General features: G+C 37.9%; 1 protein-coding gene across 1 annotated transcript in view; it reads right to left on the reverse strand.

The window, feature by feature from the left end:
• The window catches only part of myo3b (myosin IIIB), a 75,712-nt gene that overhangs the window by 52,283 nt on the left and 4,542 nt on the right, over positions 1 to 18,887 (reverse strand). The window contains exons 6-14 of the mRNA XM_037539610.1: positions 17,384 to 17,586; positions 17,142 to 17,240; positions 16,939 to 17,053; positions 16,734 to 16,860; positions 16,400 to 16,610; positions 13,274 to 13,421; positions 11,042 to 11,195; positions 10,760 to 10,848; positions 8,951 to 9,080 (exon numbers count right to left, since the gene is read on the reverse strand). Coding sequence (XP_037395507.1) covers positions 8,951 to 9,080; positions 10,760 to 10,848; positions 11,042 to 11,195; positions 13,274 to 13,421; positions 16,400 to 16,610; positions 16,734 to 16,860; positions 16,939 to 17,053; positions 17,142 to 17,240; positions 17,384 to 17,586 — 1,276 coding nt within the window. The remainder of the gene's footprint in view (positions 1 to 8,950; positions 9,081 to 10,759; positions 10,849 to 11,041; positions 11,196 to 13,273; positions 13,422 to 16,399; positions 16,611 to 16,733; positions 16,861 to 16,938; positions 17,054 to 17,141; positions 17,241 to 17,383; positions 17,587 to 18,887) is intronic.

The following is an 18,887-nucleotide window of genomic DNA, read 5'->3' on the forward strand; positions in this document are numbered from 1 at the left end:
GTGACAGACAGACACACACATATGCATATGACAAAACGTTCGTGTAGACTATGAAATTAAAACATTATGAAATGAATATACTTTGTATATTGAAACAAGATTAGAACAAGATTATTTACCAGTGTAGATAATGATAATAAACCTTGAATATCAGCTGATACAGACACGGATCTAATATTTTCTCCTTAAAAGCTACTAAGCATTTAAAATGAGCTATTTTTGATTGAAGATTAGCATCTTAAAGTAGGCTATTATATATAAACTACTCAAACACTCTACTGCCCACAGGATGAAATGTATAGCTTACAATATGATGCGTGCTATTTCAGGCTAGATTTGACACAAACTGGACTGGATTAATTCTGTTTATTTACCTTTGACATCTAATCTAGCATTTTCTGTGGCCGATATTGGCTGATATGAACGTCCATCAATACTGTTGTGCTATAGATCTGTCTAACAGAGCACAAATCACTTGATTAAAGCCTTGTAAAGTAAGGCTTTTACTATTGATTACTTTATAATAGTAACAATATCAATTGAATAATCTACCAATTACTTTAACAATTGATCAAATATCAATTTATAAAGAACTTTAAAAAGCACAGGCCTAAACAAACAAACAAATAAATAAATGTATCTCTCACACTTTGCTTCTTACTGATACAGAAGGTATGAGCATTTAAAACATGCACTAGTCAGTATGCAAATCAGCAATTAATCATTTCTGATTCATGGCAAAATAAAGTTTAAATCAGGATATATATAATTTAAAGCAAGTGAGTTCAGTTGATTAATCACGCCAGTCCTAAAGTAGAAGTATCCGTCACTTGATGCTGTATTGACTAGTTTCCCAAATGTATGCTTCAAAAAGCACTGGATCAGATAAGCTAGCTGCAATGAAGGTAGGTGGAGAAACACATGTAGGTCAGCGCTGTGTTTTTCACACCCCAGAGAGACACTAATGAGTCTCAGGTAATGTTAATGCTGACCAGGATTCAGTCAATAAAGCACTGAGAGCCCCTACACTAGTCAGCTATTCTTACTCAGTTTACATGAATGTTCTCTCCATCATTCACTACTATGTTGAGCTCACTTGTCCTTTCTCTCTCGTCACCCATGTTAACATCACCATCTCGCAGCATCAACCGTAAATCAACACTTCCCTCTGTAATGCCTTCTGCACTGTTTATCTCTCTCTCTCGATGTTAACTCAAACCTCAGTCTCTCTGGTTAATGGATGCCTTGATTGGAAACTAAATAAATGAAAATGAAAAGATCTCTGATCCCAACACAGCACTGTTTGTTGAAGTAATTTATATTTTTCTGTGTCAGTGTGTACAGTGTAGATTTCTCGAATGACTCCAAATGAATGATGATATTGGGATCCAAACTAAGACATGCTTTTTTTCACTTTACCAGATCAACTACATAGTCTTAATGTGATATTCTTTGAATACACATGAAGTGAAAAGACAAAGAAAAAGTGTGGCCAGCATATTTCTACAGAGAGGTTAGGAAGCCAGGACATTTGTGCATGCATGCGTGCTTTCCTTATTGGGTCAGTCTGTCTTTTAAGGCACAGGCCTGTGAAAGAAGATGACACCCATCATCTCTGCTTCACGTGTGCTGCTTCTGGCAAAAGCTGCCAACATACACACAGAATGAGTGAGAGTGTGTGTGTGAGAGAGAGAGAGAGAGAGAGAGAGAGAGAGAAAGAAAGAAAGAAAGAAAGAAAGAAAGAAAGAAAGAAAAAAGTCCTTCCCTGGCATCTGTGCATTCACTTTGAAAATTAAGCCCAGCAAGATTCCTATAGAAAAAAAAAAACTCAAGCTGGCACTTGTATTGGGTTTCTATTGACAAGAATAGTCAATGTGCCCTGGATTAAAAAGCAATCCCTGGTTCAATATGACACCTCTCCACTCTCTTTCATCAGAGGCTGTGCGAGCCTTGTACTTCAGAAGCCCAGGATCGAGCTGTCGACATGGGGGACAATCAAAGTTGTCAGACAGCAGCCTTTACAAGCCGACTTCTGCTGAGGAGAGCTGCTAGATATCACTCTTTTCTCCCTCTCTCTTACTGTAGCATGCTTTCTCTCATACTTTCACTCATGGTCTCTATCACTCTCGAGCCCCCCCTCCTCGTTTTTTAAATAAATATGATCTATTCTTGAAACTCAACTCAGCAACCAGGCAAATGAGATTGTTCCACCGCCTCCCCTTCTCCCTCCCCACCCCCATCGCCGAGCATCAGTGCCCCGCGCTCAGACTAGTCCAGAGGCAGTTTGAACATGGTGTTTTTCTGTCAGGGAGGATCCATCAGAGGAGCGCACGCTGTAATGGGCTTTGGGTGCCTGACACAGCCTCGCTTTATCAGGAGATGTTCTGGCAGTCGACGACAGTGTGACTGCTTCTCCGTATCGCAGCAGAAAAGCCGCAAAAGAATCTGCCGACCTGGTATGAACACGAGATTGAGGTTAAATGTTTACTTAGCACCATGTGGTGAAGGTCTTATCTGAGTGGTCTAAGCTCACATGGACATCTGTAATCATTAGGGGCTGAATTTATAATTCGTCATTCATCTGAGGGTGAGAGCGCTGGCCTAGGCTTAGATTTTTAAGATTCCAAACTACAAAGACACTAAGTGGATTCAGACTTAAGATCTGAGATAGTTTGTGAATATGGCTATGGAAGTAAGCCACTATCAAAAGAGGACATACTAGAAATGCAGGGTAATACTTGGGTAATATTTGAAGGCCACTGACATAAGTACTTTATTATACATGCATTACATTTGAAAGGAATAACATGAACTTTCATGAACAGCTTATGCCAATATTAGCAAGATGACATTTGACGTAAATGACACTGAACTGATAAAGGCCCTTAAACTAAAGATGCGGATGTGTTGTCATTACATTTAGACTAAATAATGCAGATGGCAAAGACCTTTAGATCACCATATTCTTTATCAGTTGAATGAAAATGACCTCAAACTAAAGGAAGAAAGCAAAATTTGAAGACATATGCATGAAAATGATCACTTTCAGGACATCAAAGTCTTCCTCAAAACTGATATATGGTAATCTTAACTAGGCAGCTGCCCTAAAAGTTCAGTTACATGAGAATGATCCTGCATAACAGTTTTGTATATTGAAAAAATGTCCATCACTTCAAATTAAGGCTTCTTATGTTAATATTATATCACTCATAAAACATATTTAAATGTCATATGTCAATACTCCAGTATTCCTTTTTAAATATGTTATTTAGTGCTTATGTATGTGTTCTGAAGTCCCTATGTAGGTAGCCTTCAAATAATGCTGAACACAGAGAACAATATGATCGCAAAGTTAGGGACAGAAGCACCAAAAGCTCTCTCACTCAAGTTCTTTTAAACTGGTCTCAAACACACACACACACACAAATTGTAGTTACACTGAGCTTTAGGCAATTAACTGTGTACTTATACTTCATATGCTTGTGTCAATATGCAAACATAATCCAAATATGAAACATGACCATGTGTAAGACATGCTAAAGGTCTTCATCTACATCTAAAGGTCTTCTGCCTCACAGATCTCTACCACAGCACTACTCTCAACAGTATGCTCTCTATTATCTATTGATCACAATTTCTTAAAAAATTACCAGAACAGCATATTTTTCCATTCTAACACATACATGTCTAATGCAAAGCCACACAGAGGCCTTTCTAAGGAACATATACATCCTGCATGTCCGCAGGCCTGGAGAGCAGGCCCCACAAAATCTTTAAGAACAGGGCCAATCCAAACACTCTGATTCCCATCATCCACGGATGTGCTCTGGCTTTTAGGGGAATTTGTCCATGCAAATATAACCCATTTCCTCTGACAAAGCTGCACCACATGGCCAAGCCGCAGACCCCCAGACCCAAAGGATGGTAGAATGGGTGCCTCACACAAGAACAGTTTTACATTATATTTTACAGTTTAAAAAAACCTCATCAGATTTTGCATAATTCAGATTCAACAGGTACATAAAATGACACAAATGCCACAAGTAAGTGGAAGAGAAAGACAATCAAATACAAGAGTAAATTAGAATAGGGACTCTTTAAGGCTGACACTTCTATATATCCCAAAGATGCTCCTCTCTCTGAGAGGAGCTGAGCTGAGGAAGGCACCTCATGTGTATCCAACAAGTCCTCAATTTCTCCAACCAAGTTTGTAATAATTTCTTGGGTTGTAGCATCTACTAAACTTAATAAATAGACTTCAAAGATCTCTTCAGTTTTGGCAGGTTTACTAGCCACATTTACTAATGTAGGGAACCGGCCTTGTGACCGGAAGGTCGCCGGTTTGATCCCTAGAGCTGACAGTACATGACTGAGGTGTCCTTGAGCAAGGCTCCTAACCCCCAACTGCTCCCCTTGCCCACCGCTCCGGGCAAGTGTGCTCACTGCCCCCTAGTGCGTGTGTGCTGACTAGTGTGTATGTGGTGTTTCACTTCATGGACAGGTTAAATGCAGAGGTGAAATTTCCTAATAACGGTCACTTATTATTATTATTGTAGTTATAGTAGTAGTGCACTTTATAGTTTTATAGTATATTACAGTATACATAGTGCATTTATCAAATGTGTCATTTTATTTCTACATGGATCACTACAAAACACACTTCAGACTTTTAACTGACTTGGACATTAGACCAAAACTGTGAGTGATAATTTGTTTTATTTATGTTTAAATGATCAAACATAAAAATAAATGATTGAACACACTAGCACACACTGCTTTAAGCAGCTGTACGCACAAAAAAAATCTCATTTTTCATTGAAACACAAGTTTACTTAATTGCAGTGATATTCTTAATGTTACACAATGACATTTACCTGAAAACAATGGGATCTAACTGCTCACCATGTGGCCATGAGGGGCAGTGATGCAGTCTGCTTCCTTCTCCACAATGCAGGGGTGTGTCTAAAATAAGGCCCCTACTACAAAATAAAAGTCTATGGCTGACCAAAACCACATGCTATTACACTATTTATAATATATTAATAAAAAGCTATTCTAATGGTGGTTTGTGGTTTTACATATAGCTGTTGAATTTCAGTCGTGACACTAAAACTTGGGGCAACATTTTCTTAATAAACTCATGATGAATTTGAATCTTTCAGCTTCAAGAAATCAAAACGATCTTTTCAAAACAACACTGAAAAAAAAAAAAGCATTATTTTCATAAGTTGAAATTTTTGGATTTAGGACAGCCACCTCCTAAAAGAAAGCACCCTAAAATTATTATTTATATATTTATCTTATTACTATCTTGGTTAATGGGTTTCAAAAGATCTGAACTAGTCCTCGTAAGTATCTGTAAGTAAGGCCTGAATAGTTAGGTTTTAAAATAATGCAGTATAGCCATTTCCCAGCAAAAGGTAGTCCTGAGCTTACAATCTCTCTTACCTCCACATTCTTGTATGACAACAAGCACCATTAAAATCAAAACATCACAGAAAATCAATCCTGACACACCGTGAACAGCCCTTGCTGATCCAGTATAGTCATCAAGGCTGCCCCCTAGTGGTATGATGCACCCCACAAGCGCCTGTGAGCGATGCACATCAAAACACCACCAGGGACAAATAGATTTTTATCAGATGCTGCAGATAGCTGTAATTTCACAGATAACAGGGAAATCTACAAAATGGAGTAAAAATATATGCAAATTAAATTCCCTTCACATTTCAGCCTGAAGATCAAAATGTTCATCTTGCCAGTATTTGTAACTTGAAAGGAAGATGCTGTTTTCACTGGTTTATCTTAGTATAAAGAGTCAGACAGCTGTGATGAGCAGAAATAAGTAGAAGAGTGGACAGCATAAAAACCAACCACCCACACATTAAAGCAGTGGAGGAGCTCAGCAGCTGCAGCTAAAGAGAAGACTCTGAAGACACTGTGCAAAATAAATAAAAAAATAATAATTACAGCCACACCTCACTTATTACACAATGAGAGGCTGCTGAAAATGTAATAATTACAAAAAGGGTGGGCTTACCTGAACAAAGTAACAAAGAGCATTTTCAAGCTTAAAACACATCCATACACTGCACAAACATACAGTACAGTGCAAAAGTCAAAGACCACCATTCATTTCTTTAATTTCCAGCCAATATGGCGATTAAGTACGAGATATTCCTAATCCCAAAAACGTAAAGAAAATTGAGCTCCTAATGACTGTGGAAAACCTGGAAGAACACCAAAACTTCTACTATGAGATAAATAGTACTTAAACCTTTCATCTTTGAGAGATCAAACAGACAGGACTGACCACCCCAGAGTCTGGACCTCAACATTACTGAATGTCTTTGGAATTCCTTGGATTATGAGAACTGACTTCTAAGATTGAATTTTGAAGGTGTGGAAAAACGTCCCTGCAGATTTCTTTGAAAAACTACAAGTCTCTAGGAAAGAAAGACTGGAAGCAGTAATAAAAATCTAATTATAATCACACACTCCAGAAGAGCATATGTGAGCTAAAACACTGATGTTGGCTGAACTCTTAAGTGAGTTCAATACAGGATAGGCACTATGAGCTTCAGCCCTTGGCAGCCCCACTTTGTGAGTTTGCATGTTCTACCGCTTCATGACTAAGCTGTTGTTGCATCTAGGTGCTTCCATTTCACAATAATAGCACTTACAGTTGACAGGGGCAGATCTAGTAACACAGATATTTCACAAACTAACTTGTGGCAGAGATGGCATCCTGTAACAATGCCACATTTAAAGTCACTGAGTTTTTCAGTACAACCCAGTTCTACTGTCAATGTTTGTCTATTAAAACTGCAAGGCTATGTGCATAATTTTACCCACCTGTTATCAGATGTTGTGGCTGAGACACCTGAACTCAATAATTAGGAGACGTGTCCCGTTACTTCTGTCTATATATATATATATATATATATATATATATATATATATATATATAAACATCTACAGGTAGACATTGAGGCTTCTGTGTGGTGAATTACTGACTAATATGTGTTTAATTAAATGAGTGAAAGGTGTTTCTGCACAGTACTGTACATAAGAATGCATGAGTGAAGCAATGTGGAGAGTACTCCCACCCATACACCCACATATAGTTTTCCACATACACATGCAGACTACACCCAGGCTTTTCCTCTCTCTCCACTAAATGGGAGGAAAACAACTGCCTTGTTAGTAGAGGCCAACCTTGTTCAGTCTTTTTAAATCATTCTTCGGCTTTCCTTCTTAGTGCTTTCAATTCTCCTTTAAGAACACACACTAGTGGGTATCTCAAAGGAGTGGGAAGCCAAATAATGGCTTATCTATAGAGGTGTGTGAAACACATATCTCGTAATTAACCACTCTGCCCCCATTCTCCTCACTAAGTCTAGTGGCCGAGGCCTGCCTGCCTACCTACTGCCTGGCTTTCTTAAGCACCTCACTGGCAGCACAATGAGCAGGGAAGAGGAGTTGCATGTGCTTTTATAAGAGCTCTAAATAGCGATGTCTCATCCTCTGCATATTTGAGAACCTTATCGCAGGAATATCCCAAACGCGCTTCCCAATCGTGAGAGATAGCGGCAAAACAGCAGGAAAGCGAGAGGGACAGCTTAGCGAAAATAAAAACAGATCCTCCTATTCTTCCATCCTTATATTCTACCATCCTTCTATTCCTCCACCCAGAGATCAGCCACGCAAGAGATAAAGGAGGAGAAAGATTTGTACTGAAATACAAAAGGAAGAGGAAGACACATAAAGAGACAGAGAGGGAGAGAAAGAGCAAGGCAAAGAGAGAAAGAGAAAGAGAGAGTGGGGGCTCAAACAGGCAAGGTGCTATGTACTTAACAGCCCATACCAAGGCACTCACACTTCCACACATCATTAAAATGTTATAATGTTCTATAAAAGTGCTGCCCTAAGAGTGACCCTTACCACTGCTGCAGCAACTGGGACTCACCTCAACTTGTGAATAATGACACTTTCCAATGATCTGTCCTGATCCTAAATATTCACACACAAACATTCAGGCAACCAAGACATGTTTACAATTACCCAAATGTATGACCTCTTCAAAGCTGACCCTTAAATGATCAATGACACTGCTGACCCCTGAGGAGTGATAGAGAGGTACTAGGGTCAGTAACTGTGGTGGTTATACTAACACACTGAAAAAAGTATGCTTTGAATTTACATGATTCAAATGTGTTAAATGATTACAAATGTGCTATATCAACATTATGTGCTGCAACACTATTCTAGCCAAAGGAAGAATGACAGTAAATTTGCAACCTATTTTTATTCACATGAAACCATATGACTTTAAATCATGCAGATTCAAAGCACTGTTTTTCTTAACACTCTATTCACTTTGTATGGAAGCCCTTCCCTCCAAGCTGAGGAGAAAAAAAAAAGACTGTTTGTTCTGAAGGCAGTATATCAAATTTTTGACTTGTATCAAAATAATGATTTAATTTCTCAAAATATTAACTTTTCATTCCACAAATAATGACTTACATTGCCAAAATATTACACTGAAATACTCACTTACTGTGCCACTATGTGTTATTTTCTTAAATATTTGAATTTCAATATAATCTAAGTTTTTAAATAAAAAAGTCAGTTATTATTTTGGGGATAACAAGTCATTATGAGATGTGTCAAAATTTTGAGAAAGTCACTATTTCCCTCTACTTGCCATTAATGTTTTTTTCATGTCTTTGAGTCCTGTGCTGCTGAGTTAAAAACCTCACCTCACCTAGGACATTAAAATTAGATGATGACCCTTCGGAAACATGTTTGACCAAGGGATGACTTTTGGCTTTACTGAACCTGAAGACAGTAATGAGTTTTGAGAAAATGGGTAAAGTGTGACTTCTGACACCATGCACACTTATACATAACAGTTGTCATGACACTGACTTGTAACTATGGGTCATACCTGTTTTGGTGAGGGGACTGGAGAAGAGCTGCTGAAGGAGTTTGTTTTCTGACGTTCTTAAAACCACCACAATGTCAGCTGGGAGAGTGTCTCTGTTCTTCTCCAGAAAACCATTAACATCATACAACACCTTTAAGAGAAAGCCCATCATGAATTAGTACTGGTAATGATTTGAGAAAAAGCAATGAATCTGGAGAACACAATGGATAGAAGTTTGAATGAGAAAAACATAAGCATACATGAATCCCTTGAGACCTCAAGCCCAAGATGTGGGGTGGAACATTAAGAAATCATAAATTTTATTATTAACACAGCAATTTTAATGCAATTCTACATTATGCATGTTTTCTTAACATGTTTTTTAAAAAAATCACCCCAGCAGGCTCAAAGTTTTGTTACACACTTCTGTAACCTAAGAATAGCACAGCCAGTTTGCACTGAAGTCCCTGTAGTTACTGGATACTAAGCCTCGTATTTTAATTGGGGTTAACCCAATAACATATAGCCTGGAAACAGGCAGCCTAGCACACTACCATTACCATTCAAGCCCAAAGCCTGAAAAAACTGACAATTTATAGAAATTTACAGAAAATGATCACATTTAAATCATAATTGCAGTATTAGTTAAAATCACAATTAGATATTTTGCCCAAATCTCTTACCCCTAAATAGTGGACACTGATGATTTAGGAACATGTTATGTGATCACACTATAATATATGCTAATAAGTGTTAATTCAGTATTAATAGACCTTTTGTAAAATCAATTCTTTTTTGGCAAGTAAATGCTTAATTACTACCGCTTGAACATGTTAATGACAATCAGAAACAAGAAAAAATTGCATTGCTTTCTGTCAATAATACCTCACTAACAAAAAATGATTCATTATTTTGTATAACGTTTTGTAAAGAAGACTTTCCTCTTGTCTTACAAACAGTGTTGCATGTTGAGCATTAACAGATTTATAATATGTTGTTACCATGATGTATAGCAGCTAGTGTAAAAACAACACAGATCTGAGCCTGTAGAAATAAGGACATGCTGAATTTCTGAAACAGAAATAAGCCACTGAAAACTGAGGTGAAATTTTAGTTCATGGAGTATAAATGCTAGTTAAGAGACATTAAAGTAGAAATCTGTAAAGTATTAGCAACGCATTTAATTAAATACAAAAACAAGTAGTGATATGTAACTTGAGATATCACTTTAAATGACATCACTGTCAGCATTAGTTTTTGGGTTTCTTGCAGCAAATTGTCTGGAAACAGGAGAAATATGAGTGAAATTTGACCCTGAGAGAATCCTGGATGAAGATATGAAAACTGGAAAACTGTGGGGGCTGGCAAGTGTGACATAAGATTAAAGGGTCTATATCTTTGGAGGGATGGGGGCAAAGCGGAAATGTGCAAATTGAACTGAAAGTCTGAAATAATATGTAAACAATGTCAAAGTACCAAAAAAATATCATTTACTATCCATATATCCACGTCTTCTACTTAACAGCAGTTTAGCTCTGCCCATTCATAATCCAGTTCTAGGCAGTGTTTCAGCTCAAATAGCTTTTTGAATGAGCCACAATACAGGACACACAGTCAGAACTGAGCTTATTCATCTGATATCAGAAAAAAAGCCTGTTTAATTGTAAATTATAAGAAGAAGCTGGAAAATGACGATGTGAAATTGATTATGACCAGTTTTGGTACATAAGACTATACAAATGTTACAGAAAAAAAATGAAAAAGAAAAGTGTAGGATATATGTCCTTTAAACCCATGGCAGATATGTGATCCGTCCACACTGTGTGTTACCTTTCCAGCATAATGCTGAATTCCAAAGGATAACTCCACTCGCTTTGGTCTCCAGAAGTACTTGTACCGCAAATTGTCCTCAAACTTGTCTAGAAAAGAAGAGAACGTATTAAATAAGTGGCTGAAGTAGAGAATAAGTAAATAGCTGATTTAAATGCCCCATCTCTGATTATTAAAGTATCAGTTAGAATGAAAGTTACTTAACGGTACACACATATCACTACAGAGAGGGTTACAACTAAAGACACCAATTTAAAAGCTATGTTTGCTGCAGCGTGTTACCAACGAGTGTCTGGTCAGTAGCCTGAGGGAAGCGGCTCTCCTCGTCCAGCAAGGAGAGCAGCCCCATGGGCTTCTGTAGGAACATGTCCAAGATGGGCCTGTTGTCTTCATATTCCACCAGACTGGCATCTACACCCTCACTCTGATATTCTATCTGAGAAACACACACACGCACACACAATGTTAGCTGTCAGGTATTTGTACCTTAATACTAGAGCTATGTGTGAAAGGAAATCATTCACCTCAAAGGCTTCATTCACTCTATTTCACATTACGTGGAAGGCTGACAATTTCACAATATAAAGAAGGTATAACGTTCAAATAAATTTCATGACAGGGTATAGCTTTACTCAAGCAAAGCAAACATATCGCTACAGTGCACTCTTATACAGCAGAATAGCTGGGAAAAAAGTTATTTGAAATCAAACAAAAATGTGATTCACTAAATAGAGGGGTCGACTCACAGAGGGACTAATGTCATACCATTGCAAGAAGATTATGCAAACAAATATATTTCTTTCAACATAATCTTCTGGAGACGAGTCGTGACTGGCGGCTTTAACCCACCCTCATGTTTTAATCAGCACGGTGGAATAGCGGTGCTGTGTGTTTATCATTAAGGAGGAGCAGTGTGTGTTAAATCTCATTCCCATTCAGCTCTATAATGAAGCTCACTAATGCTGCTGTTAGTAATGAGGGAAATTATGCACCCGGCCTGCCAGGCCAAATGCTTACACAAACCCACCCGCCCGAGCATGAATATAGACACGAGAGCAACACACACACACACACACACACACACACACACACACACACACACACACACACACACACACAAACACACACACACACACAAACACAAACACACACACACACACAGACCTCCCTAATGGACAACATGATAAGAAAAAACAAATGGCACTCAATAAATATGGCATTAGCAAACACTAACTGATTTACTGGACTATTTTGGGGGACGCTTTCAGTGCAGTGTTTTTATTAATTTGAAAATTACTTACTTGCAGCATTTTTTTTACTAAATGCAATTTAATTATTAGACTTAGGTCAGGTAGAACTCAGTTTGATAAGAGAACTGCACTGTATATTCTCATTTATATTTACTTTTCACAAAACTTACATATGAACAAGATTTTTATTACTTTTCAGATGAATATCTCTATATTTCAATTGTGATGAAGGTATTGTAGCCTCTGGCCAGTGAAGGACAGCAAGAAAGAATGAGAGAGAATGAGAAAGAATGAGAGAGAATGAGAGAGAAGGGGGGAGAGAGAGACAGAGACAGAGAGAGAGAGAGAGAGAGAGAGAGAGAGAGAGATGGAGAGAGGGGGAGAGGGAGAAAGAGAGAGAGAGAGAAAGAGGCAGGGAGAAAAATAGAGAGAAAGAAAGAGAATGAGAGAAAGAGAGAGAAAGGGAGAGAGAGAGAGGGAGAGAGAAGGGTGGAGAGAGGGAGAGAGAGAGGGAGAGAGAGGGAGAAAGAGAGTGAGGATGAGTGTGTGAGAGAGAAACAGACAGAAAGATAGCAGGAGTCTTGTAGTGAAATCAGGGCGGAGGAACAGAGCAGGATGGTTGTGTGCTGATTAGTGTTAATAAGAGTGTGGCAGAGCAATCTAAATCACTCTCCAATTACACAGCTTCATTACTGGTACAGCTCTCCACACAACACTAAACAGATTACAGTCACACAAACACAGTCTTCAATAAAGCACTGTGGAGCGACATGGCAGAAATCACTTTTATTGTGGAATGATAGAATTTCTGACTGGAATATTCCTTTTGTCAATATAGCTGTTGTCAGGAGTAAGCATGCAACCTATAAGCATCAACAATCAAGAAACTCTGCAACTTGGCATCTGTGGAAAAGTGAGGGTTAAACCTCTTGTTTAAGAAATACAAAAAAACAGTTAAAAATTTAAGTCTCAGGGAACAGAGTGTAAAATATTAAAAAATGTTTGTATGATACTAAAATGTTACATTAACATCCAGCAAAGTAAGTTAGTAAGCAAATAAGCAAACAAGATGAATGCAGTTGCGATTGCCTACACAACAGAATGCAATTAATCATGATTAATTATTATTGTCATTTGACAGCTCCAATATCTAACAAGTAAGCTACCCTAAGTATATATTTCCTTAAGCCGAGCCTGCTGGGCTGATCTAATGTATGTACGACTATGAGAAACAATCCTGTATTCTGGGCATGAAGTGTCTCACCTGTTCGAGGGCGAAGATATGTTGGTTAAAATAGAACTGGATCTGTTCATTGGCGATGTTTATGCACAGCTGCTCAAACGAGTTCTTCTTAAAGTTCTCAAAACCAAAGATGTCCAGAATGCCCACGTTCATCCCACTCTCTGATGCACTTCAAAAAGAGAGCATGAACACAATATCCAACCATTAAGCCATGTAATGTCACCCTGTGTTAGAGTCCTCACCACTCTATAAATGCTATTTCATTTTACAGCCCCTCCTCAAAAAAAAACAACAGAAAATAAACAAAGCACAGTATAAAAAACATAATTTGCGCTGATGAGTAACTTAGTACTCAGATTGAACTAAAACACATAGACACTCTGATGTTGAACTATTCAGACAGTTTTCAAAGGTCACCTTCCTCCAGGGTTAACAGATTATTAGTGGCAATAATGTTGAAAACAGGGATGATTGGAGTGGAAATGGGTGTATTTGGATTTTGTGCAGTGGACTGGAAGGCATCAGAATCTCTGACAAGTCCAAACGTTGATATCTGAAGGGATTCTCTTGGATCAATGAACTGCCTTTTACTCTCTCTCTCTGAAGTCTTTTTAATCATCTGAATATTATTTTCTCAATGCAACTCCATATCAAAAATTTATAGAAACCTCTCTTTTTTCACTGCACTTTTCTTGTCTTGGCAATTAATATTCTGTGGTCTGTGCTGGCCGAGTTGGAGGTCACCTTTAAGACGGAGAGACTGTGCATACAAACTCAACACTGGGAAAGATCTGACGAGCCAGAAAGCAACATGAGGCAAACACAAAAACAGCAGTAATTCAACATAGCTGTACGTTTCTGAATAGTCAATTTATGCATGTTTGTATACGATTCAGAGAGAAAACTGTGATATAATGACATCTAACTTGGATCAATGATATTATGGGGTTATGAAACACATAATTTCCTGTATATGTATACATTTTAATTTTAGAAGCGCATACATTTTAAAGTTAAGAACACCACTCTTTTTATTGCATTCTGTACTCATAGCACTGGTCCAGCAACTCTGGTTTAAATGCTCTGCTTTATTTCAGAACAGAGGATCAGTTTATAAACAATGGTTATACCTATTATGTCAACCAGCAGAGAACAGTTGGTCAAACATATGTGACTTGGGCTGAGCTCCTTGTCTTAGACAATATGCTTTGTGTCAAGTTGTAATATAAATGGGGCTTGTCCTCTATCATGATTTTTGTTGGTTAGTGTCGCTTTGACTGTTTTTGGAGCTCACTTCGCAGCCTCTATTTGGGTCTTTGCATTAAGGTTTTGTTGACCCTTTTTGAGCTGCATTCTGTTTGGTTAGTGTCCTAGTTGAAGGTTTTTGTCAGTTTGTTGGATCTCCTAATGTAGAGCAGTTTACCTGCTATTATTATAAGATGTTAAACACTACTCAACCAGTGCTGTTCATGGCAGTGATAATAGTGAAGATTATATCTGTGTTGATGGAGTAAAGGGTGCTTCCCAGTGACATTTTTACATGCACTTAAGGATTTCTTCTCTCAAAACATTGTCTCTTATTCTATTCTTTCACACCGAAGACTCAACCAAAATCATAAATGCTAACCATACAGAAACTCAAGCTGTAACTATATGCAACCTAATTAATTCACAACGGTGTTATGAAAATGGGCTAAAGGTTGTACTGTGTTAGAAAAAACAAGATCAGGACAGTGAGTCTAAGGACCCTAACATTAATTTGTGCTAAACTGAGTCAAATGGGAAAAGTGACAGGGTGGTTAACAAAGTGTCCCCTGCATTATTATGTCTCTTTCTCACTTTTTTGAGAAAAGAGATGAGCTAATTCATACTGTTACTGGCATTGCAAATTCCAGTAAGCCTGCTTGAAGTTCATGTTTACTAGTTCCTAAACCAGGTGGCACAATACCTTCAGAGCTTGTACTGATTACAGGAAAGACAGTGCTTTAACCAAAATGATTTCTATTCTGTTCCACAGGATAAAGGACTATATTAATTGGTTGGATCTGCCAAGTATGCCAGTATTGAAGGGTTCTTGGCACGTTTTTGTCCTACAGACAGAGCTAAGGAGACTGCATTTATTACTCCTGAGGGCTTGTGGATGTATTCAGTGATGGCCTTTGGCATGAAAATGTTGTTTCTACATTCCAAAGTCTTGCGAAATCACACATAAAATCTGTTGTGTCTAATCGCTTGACCTAGAATAGCCTTACTGGCAACTTGTGTGTTGTGAGATTAAGCCACCATGACCTATTTGGGTAACATAGTAGGACAGGACACGTGAAAGTAGTGCAAGCTAAGACTGAAGCAATGATCAGAGTCCTCCCTACAAAATGAATGGAACTGCATTGTGTTTTTAGGGATGGTCAGCTACAACAGAGCCTGTAAAAATATGGCTGAAATAATAACTCCCTTAAGTGACCTTTTAAATTCTAAAACTTTTGTTTGGTCTGAATTATTAGTAGATAAACAACAGTGCTGCTGTAACTGTCATGTTTTTGTTGATTACTGTCCTATTGTGACATGATGTGATAGGCTGCAACTGTATGCTTGCTGAGCTGTGCTCAGTCAGCTCTTTCAGGGAGGACACCTTGAGAATTCATAACGTTTGTAGTTTTGTTGTTCCATTTATTTCAGTGAGCTTTTATGAACTTTGTCATTTGCGCACAGAAAGTAAAGAATTACTGGGCAGCATATGCAACACTAAATGCATATATTAAACTAAGCTTTGTGTTGCTTTTAGGTTGCAACACTTTATTTCATTGAGTCAAATAATCAGACAGAACTGAACTCAAATCTATGAATACTCAGTGGGCATTCTATAGATCTAAGGATAGATTACACACACACACACACACACACACACACACACACACATTTTCTAAGCCGCATCTCCCTCAGGGTCGCGGGGGGGTGCTGGAGCCTATCTCAGCGGTCACTGGGCAGAAGGCAGGATATACCCAGGTCGCCAGTCCATCGCAGGGCAGAGGATAGATTACATGCTTTTCAAATATAGGTGTGAAGTGGTTTGCTTCTAACTATAGAAATGACAGCTAAAACTAGGACTACACTAATAATGACTATAGGTCCATTATGGCATTCACTTACCAGATGTTGGTGTCAGACTGTAGTAGGGCATTGATGCGGTTCACTATCCAGCTGAAGAGACGGCCATAGAGTGCCTTAGACATGGCGTCTCTCACATCAGTAGCTTTGTCCACTGTGTTGGTGCGGATGATGGTCTCGCCACGTGTCACCACACAGTGAGAGGTCAGAGCCTCCTGCAGCTCCTCTGGTCCTATACACAGCAGAGCAGCCGCTGCATGTGCACAGAGTTAGAAAACAATGCATGTGTGAATGTATATGCTATACAGTATTTACTACATAATGCATGATGGAAGCAATTTGCAAAGACATACTGAACTCCTAATTCCAAACTTACCATTCTCTAAGGCCTCCGAGTTAGGCACTTCACTTTTATCAGTTTGATGCTGAGAGGTGATGGAAGTAAATTCAATATTGCCTGTATTTAAAATAGCTGCCAGGATTCTGTATACAGAATTCACCTCCTGTAAAAGTAAAATTGGATTTTAAATAAATGACTAAATGACAAAAATGGAACACAAATGGAAGCCACCATACTATACCTCTTCTGAGAAACCTATTATGCGGAAGCAGTCCTGGATGGCATCAAACTGCTCTTCGTATAATTTGCTGGAAACAATGTCCTGCATCACTTTACCATTTGCACTGTCAATGTACCTGGACAAAAATTATATGATCACTATCTGCTATACACTTGTGAGCACTAGGACTGCTACAAAATCGAAGTCTAATCAGAGTTTCAAACCTGGGAGCTGTTTTCTCTGGCAATCTGTATTTCTTGAGGCTTTCTTGGTGATACAGACCAGCATATATGTAATAGAATATGTGGAAGTTTTTCTCCCCTCTGCCAAAAAAGGATAAAGTAGAAAAGGGATCAAAAAATGGTTAAAATGAGCCTACATACCACTTTGTACTGCTAAAACCTACACTTAGGTGCATGCAATCAACCCCTGGCAGACCAGCTAGTAATGATTAATCATTTCTCACGTGGCCTGTTTGATGACTCTTGATTTCTCCAGGAGGTACTCAGAGATCTTAGCACCCATGACGGCACCTGTGGGTGTAAACTTCATCTCCAAGTATTTTCCAAAACGACTGGAGTTATCATTTATAGCCGTACATGCATTACCAAAAGCCTCCACCAGTGGGTTCACCTGCAGGATTTTCTCTCGAAGTGTTCGGTTATTTGCCTGCAATGACAGTGCAGCAGTACAATGAGTGTAAACATTTTAAATTCTATTAAATCTTCTATATAAGATCTTATTAATCATGTCATCCTCAATAATACTTTAAGTACAGTGCATAGATGTGGTAAACAGGCAATGAAGCATTGTGATCTGAATGTGATCATTCTACTGCATTTATTTATTATGTCCCAAAAAGTTACAATCAAGAAAGTTTGAGCACAACTTTTGTCCAAAATAAAGTTTTCAGGCTGTTAAAAAAATATTCTCCCTCAAAAATAAGGACTATTGTTTTTATTGTCTACAGTGATCAAAAGTAGTTTTGATACATCTCTATCATGATTTTTTTTCTTTAGAAATATATAATTTTTTAACACATTATGAAAACTATGCTATGCTGTATTCAAACATACCTTATTTTGCAGATAACTTATAAATTCACTACTTTGGGTACAATTGAAATTAAAAAAACTAGAAAATGAACACCTAACCCGCATTTTAAAGCCATATGATGTAAATTTCGGGGCTTTGGAGACATCGATGGTGGAAATGTGTAACTGCATGCAATGTGGGGAAGAACATTTTGTAACATCAGTTGTGCTTTGGACCCTTTCCAGGAGTAGATGTGTCTGGTGATTGTGAGTGCATACTGCTTGTGTTACACCAATATCAAAGAGTTATATTAATCTATTAAATATAGAATTTCTTGGAAAGAAAAGATTGCAGATGTAAAATCCTAAAATTAAGGGTGAAAAATGGACTGAAGTGGTGAAAATAGACAGGAACTTCAAAACCTGCAATGCTCAGGCCAATTCAACAAGCCTGGTTATGAATCATATAGTTCTATGGGACATCAAGCTGTTATCCAAAGAAGGGATGTGCAACAAAATATTACCATAAATAAAATACTAAATGCTAACCTACATGAATGAAAGAGACACTAACATTTCTACCATTGAGTACCTTTGCTTGTCTCAAGTTCTCAATTATCAGGGTCATTTTGAGTTTCATTTAATAAACCTGGTCAACACTGCTGCTTGTTATAAGTTTTCTGATGGATATGAATAAACACATTATAACGTTAGCTTGAAAAAAAAAAAATTACCCAAGACATAAACTGTAATCAGAAAGAGTCTCAAGTCTACTTTGGATCACTGTATATTGTAGTACTGTATACAATGACGCTTGTGTACTCAGTGTATTTTTAATAAATCAGATCAAATTGTGGTGAAATGTAATTTCATGTAATTTTCATGACATATTGAATTGTTGTTGAATTGTTGTACTAAAGAATAAAATCACTGAGA

The sequence above is a fragment of the Pygocentrus nattereri genome, chromosome 6 (assembly GCF_015220715.1).
Source record: "Pygocentrus nattereri isolate fPygNat1 chromosome 6, fPygNat1.pri, whole genome shotgun sequence".
NCBI classification, from domain to species: Eukaryota; Metazoa; Chordata; class Actinopteri; order Characiformes; family Serrasalmidae; genus Pygocentrus; species Pygocentrus nattereri.